The sequence below is a fragment of the Tigriopus californicus genome, chromosome 8 (assembly GCF_007210705.1).
Source record: "Tigriopus californicus strain San Diego chromosome 8, Tcal_SD_v2.1, whole genome shotgun sequence".
Lineage (NCBI taxonomy): Eukaryota > Metazoa > Arthropoda > Copepoda > Harpacticoida > Harpacticidae > Tigriopus > Tigriopus californicus.
In genome coordinates, this window is record NC_081447.1 from 2,584,643 (window position 1) to 2,590,486 (window position 5,844).

Genomic DNA, 5,844 nt, shown 5'->3' on the forward strand with positions numbered 1-5,844 from the left:
CTAAGGGAATATTTCAGGGAAGTATTTTGAAAAATAAAATAACATGAGGAAGAAGATAGAAGGACTTAAATAATTGTTAAAGTAACCTGAATTTAAGGTGTTAATCATTTCAACTTCTTCATATTCTAATTTGAATAACTGTCTGGTAAAGAGAGAATTACAGCTCTGAAATACCAAGGGCTCATTTGCAAAGGCTTTAAATGTGCCTTCCAGCCATTTGCGAACAGGGAACCATGAAACAAAGTTTCCTAAAGAGGCGTTTGGTTTGCTTTTGAGAATAAAGTCAAAATCATGGTAACAAAAGCTCTTTTTATAAATCAAAGCCTGTTTGCCGCGGAGTATCTTTTGAATTGAATTGAGACTTTTAATGACATTTGTGAAATCCGTGGAAATAATTGTTTACACACCAAGCCCAAATCTTAATTTAAAGGTTGATATCAACGTAAGTTTTGGCCAAATAGTATTAACATTTTTAATGCAAGTTAACCCAAGCGCATACTTCATGTGAAATAATAAAACTTGGTTGTTTCAGATACCGTATTAAATCAACTAGAGCCTTGTTTATTAGTGTCCAAACTTCATTTATGCCTTTAAGATTTCGGTATCTTTGAAGGCAACCGCTTTCTTGTCCCTTCTATTAAACAGATTATGAGGAAATGAATAAGAGGAATGTAACCTTACAAACTCCTTATTTAGCTTAACCTCCTCCCAATATTTCTTGAAAGGGGCCCTTCCACTTGGGCTAACCGTTAGGCCCCTTATTTTGCAGTTTTGCATAACAGAGCAACAACTAATGGGAAGGAGTTTGTTTCTAGAATGACCAATGTATAACCCAAAGTGACAGAACAATGCGAGGAACTTGTCTCAGCCAACTCAATTGTCAAGAAAGAGGTGGATCGGCCGACGGGAATTGTGCCTCAGGTAAGATAATTCCAGACATGATTCATTTTGTGCACAACCTCCTTCTAGATTGAGATAAATGTCATCTGAGATTTAAAAAAAAGGGATCAATACTCTTGCAAATGGGTTTGCTCATGTAGAGCTTGAAGGGTATCAGGAAAACTGGATAACCCCAAGATGCCTGGCAAAATACTTGTCGACTTTGTCTGGTATTGCGATGCTGAGGAATGCCACCTATGATCATGCTTGAGACAAAAAGATCGTCGGGATTTATGTTGACGTGACAGACATGTTGAAAATTCAAACCACGTTTCGAAGATCATGTTTGCAGAGTGTAGGGAGAAACTAGTTGTTTGTTTAGGTAAGGTTTGTCTCGTCTATAAATGGAATTCAGTCTAAAATCTGTTTTCCGTTTACATTAATTTTGCTTGGTTGCGATCAATTATTATTGACAATTAGAACTTCCTTCTTTTGATGACATTTATTTACTAAGAGTGCGACGGGGGCAATTTTAAATCACCTTGGCTAAAACTAGCCGATTTATTTGGAGATTTGCTTTTTAGTCTTTCGTTAGGTGAGAAGTAAAGATGCATTAGTCTTAGTATGATTCCCTTGATCCTATCATGATAACATCAAATTGGAGCCTAGAATGGGACCGATAATATAAATATTTATAATAACTAATATAAATGCTCGATCCAATGAGAGGAAAATCCCGAAATATAGACTGAAGAAAAAAAGCCACTCCGTTTCAACATTTCAGTTATGATTTTTAATCTATCAAAACTGATTCAGCATGTTGTTGACAGCCCTTGAATATTTGATGTCTGAATAATCTGATGAAGATTTGCTTTCATGCTACAGGTTTTGGGATCTGTTGCATGTTTGTTGTTCGAACTTGCGGAGGGACCGTCAACCAGGTAAGCACAAACCAGTTACGAGAGATATGTGTAGACCCAGAATGCCTCCTTCATTACCAAAAGAGCTTCACATAGCGCCCTGATTTAAGCGAAAAAGGGCCGAGTCCTAGAAACACGTGGTGAATCACATTCAAGCCCTTTCGTAATCTCATTTCTATACCCTTATTTGGTGATGGTGTGAGCTGCACTGCAAATGATATCCGGTGGGCTTAAAAGCTGACTATCCGAGCGAAACACATCAAGACTACAAACTAAGATTGCATTTTAACAAAGCCTTTTTTGAATTTGCTCTTAAATTATCTGGCCATATTTTTTCAATTGATGTCAGGTAGTAATGTTTACAGCGCAACTAGATGTGTATTGTAATAGAAAAACATACTAAAAATTCAACGACTTTGTTCACTTTCAGAATTGCACCTACGTTCAGGTAACTGACAAGATCAAGTACATTGGGTACATAAATTGAACGGCTTATTTTTGTATCCCATAGAATCCGAGTTTCCCAGCATCGGACGCCACCGTTAGCCAATCATGTAACTTTATGTTCAATCGGATTGACGATAGTAAGAATTTGATCACATCTTATACGCACATAGTCCCACACAATGGGACTAGATCTTTTTCATTACTCATTCATATCATTCTCTTCTTTAGATATTTGTCAAATAAGGTGAGTACGCATTTAAAGTCTATAATTTAGTGCTAAAAGAATTGAACATTTGCTTGTCACGTGTAAACTTTTTTGGGCCTAGTATATCTGTAAGAGTTAAAGGCCTCTGTGGTTGTACGTACACCCTGATCTTAAAATTCATAGACCATTATCGCCTGGTTATAAGGCTAATTTGATTTTGAAAAACTAATCGTGAACAACAAATCTGCCAGGTTGTTATAGACTTGTTTTATTTAAAAACTACTCTTTCTTTCATTTTTACTCAAACAAATATTTTTTAAAGTAGCATTCCCGATCAACCCTACATTCAAGGACTAGCTGGGTCTGCCAACTCAAATTCGTTGGTAGACAAAATATCAAACAAAGATTGAAAGGTAATAAATAGAAGAATTATAACCTTTCATTTCAATAGTATTGGGGGATTACATTCCCTGTAGCGGTTAGAAAAGCCCGTGAAAGACCAAACCAAAGGAGAAGAAAAATTTGTTATTTGTGTCTAAATCTCCAAGTTAAACTTGTTCCTCTCGATTTTGCCCATTGTCACGCATATTTTGCAATTCTCTTGAGCCAAAGTGCAGCCTGCATCTACTTAACCAAAAGTTTTAGAGGTATTCATTGACCATTGATTCCTCCTAAATTATTTGCGTCCTCATACACAAATGATGTGCGTTTTTACCTATCTTGAACCCGTCAAAGCGGCGAAGAAGGATTGAAATGCAGAGATTTTCCAGACCATTAATTGCTTAGCAGGAGTTGTCAAGACCGACATTCTTCATCATCCAATGGAAACTAGTTCAGAGTTTAATGGAATGATTTTGCCTGATATCTATTCTAGATTGGACTTCGACACAACTGTCTTGAGAACGGATCCCACCTTCGCAGGTCTGTCAAAGTGGTTGAGGCCAACCAACAGACGTCGCTATAAACTCGTCGTCGCTCTCCATCTCTGTTCAGGTCATTACTCACTCCATCCAACTTGTTTTCAGGCATGTGCGGAGGAGCGGGCGACTCTCTTCAAGTTGGAAGCCCTTTGTCCGGGTCACCATTCGCATTTCCACCTGCTGTTTGTGGGACGTTAAGTGGTCAACATAGTAAGCCATTTTAGATCAATTAATTGGGCTTGCTTCTCTCATCATTTAGCATGACATAAATCTGCCTTCCAGTGTATATTGAAAGCTCCAGGATGGGAACCACGGCAGGATCCTTGACTATCCAAACTGGAGTTTCCCCTGGAGATAGACGATACAAAATCAAGGTCACATATATTGATTGTCAGAGCCGGCTCAGGTACCAAAGACAGCATTCTTGTTCAATGGTCGTTTCCTCATCATGTGGCTTAGGATGATAAACGACATTAGCCTAAGTTTTGAACGACCAAAAATGTCGAGCGAAACTGGAATTTTTGCAAACATAATCTAGATAATGAAAGGCATTTGATTGACCGTAACTTGTTGTCTGGAACGTCATAACTAGTTTGGCTATTTCAAATACTTTAATCCCATATTTCATAGTTTGACATTTGACGGTAAATACGTACTTGTATTGCCCAAGTTACAAGGGGAGTGGGTAACTTCAAATTCCTATTTTGTGGGCTTATTCTAAAGGTCGCTTTTAAGCTTCGTCCCTGAATCTTTTGTAAAAAAACGACAGAAAACTCAAAGAGTAAATGTCATGTGCAGTAGAAGCAGAAAATGTAAAGCCAGTAAACGATAGCTACTAAGAACTATCAGCCATGAGATTCGAAATGTTGCCAATTAGGGATAGTAATAGACAATCATTGTCTCATTTCAGGGCCCCATCGGGTTGCGCTCAATATTTTACCGGACAATCTGGTACGCTCACAACCTACAATTTCCAAGGCAATCAGTTGCTCCGAAATCAAGATTACTCACATTGCATCCGTCAAGAAGAAGGTAAGAGGCCTACATGTAACTGACAAGGTAGTAATCATGTTGCGCATGTCATTCTTGGATTTCCTGCCCGGATCTGACATGGCATCCAACCATGAAAACTCATTTCTCTTTGAGGACCATGCCTTTTTTATGGTGCACTGGCTTGTGTCTAATCCTCAAATTGTAACCGTGCATGCCCATATCTGACGTACTGCTTGTCCGTGGGTTCGCAAGACAAAAAGGAGAGACTCGTTTAGATTTGCCAATTGAGCCCAGGTCCCAAAGTATGCACTTGCTAAGAGGTGGAACGTCTACTCAACAGCGGGATCTGAGTCGAGCGAGACACTTGAGTGACGTCTCTAGGAGTTGGCTTAAATTACTTTTGCAAAGCTTCACGAAAAAATACATCAAGGGGTGTCTTGTTGCCATCAAGCCCTACCACAATGGAGGGCAAAAATGTACAGCGTTAAGAAAGAAAATAATGAAAGATTAAGATTTTGAATCAGATGTTCTACATATCGTGGAGAATGGAAATGGGCAATGTAAGAAGTAAGAAGTATTGCATTAATAAGATGACATTAAAATCTTGTAGATCTTCTGGTTGTCATGGGACGGTTGTTGAATTCAGCGTTGGTGTTACGTCACATCACCCAATGATGAGAGTGAAATTAGTTGCTTCGGTCACAACCTGTTAATATTACACAGAACAATATTACTTGTCATGAAAGTCGGAATAATTCCATCGGCATTCATCTCGTTTCAGGTTTCTGTCAATTTGAGTTGTTCGAGACACCCGGTGTGATTGATGCATTTTCTTTATCAGAAAATGGGAATGGTCAAGCTCAGGTGAACAATCTCCAATTGGATCACGCTCTCGTTCATTTATTAATGCCTATTTCCATTTTTCAATGCAGGTACAAATATGCAAGAATCGAAACTTTGTGACTGTGCCAAGTATGGCCATAAATCCGAGTGGGACAAGAGGCTTCTCTGATTACCGTTGTGGAATGACTTTCAGTAGTCAAAGTGGTGATACAACGCCAGGAGCACTTTTGTGTAAGACGAGTTTCCTTGGGAGTGTCTATGAATCTTTACTTACGTACATGCGCTTTTGATTTCAGCAACCCGAGTCACTCCATTTCGAGTTCAAGTGCATACATTGAAGGCCGACGACGGCAACCAAGTAATATTTGCTAATCTGAAGGGATTCTCCTTGGACTACAATCAGATTCCGTGCTAGTTATTATGCTAGTTAAACGAAACGGATAATGTCGGTCGTTCGGAAAATGAACAGCTAAAGCTCTTGTATTCGGCGACGTTAAAAATAGTTTAAAAAATAAGTTTAGGTTTCAATAAACATGATTTGTCTCACTTATGTCTATGCTTTATTCGGCTCCAAACATGTACTGATGCATTGGCTCATTAAGCATTAAAAAAATCAGCGAAACATATTTTACCCGGA

The 5,844-nt window shown here is 38.6% G+C and overlaps 1 protein-coding gene across 1 annotated transcript in view; it reads left to right on the forward strand.

Annotated features, from left to right (window-relative positions):
• LOC131885160 (uncharacterized) overlaps positions 1-5,758 on the forward strand; it is a 6,743-nt gene extending 985 nt beyond the window's left edge. The window contains exons 3-14 of the mRNA XM_059233100.1: positions 816-921; positions 1,765-1,820; positions 2,230-2,247; positions 2,311-2,383; positions 2,475-2,490; positions 3,326-3,372; positions 3,477-3,581; positions 3,654-3,777; positions 4,282-4,403; positions 5,146-5,228; positions 5,297-5,438; positions 5,504-5,758. Of these exons, the coding sequence (XP_059089083.1) occupies positions 816-921; positions 1,765-1,820; positions 2,230-2,247; positions 2,311-2,383; positions 2,475-2,490; positions 3,326-3,372; positions 3,477-3,581; positions 3,654-3,777; positions 4,282-4,403; positions 5,146-5,228; positions 5,297-5,438; positions 5,504-5,622 (1,011 nt within the window). The 3' untranslated portion in view covers positions 5,623-5,758. The remainder of the gene's footprint in view (positions 1-815; positions 922-1,764; positions 1,821-2,229; positions 2,248-2,310; positions 2,384-2,474; positions 2,491-3,325; positions 3,373-3,476; positions 3,582-3,653; positions 3,778-4,281; positions 4,404-5,145; positions 5,229-5,296; positions 5,439-5,503) is intronic.
• The last annotated feature ends 86 nt before the right edge of the window (positions 5,759-5,844 follow it).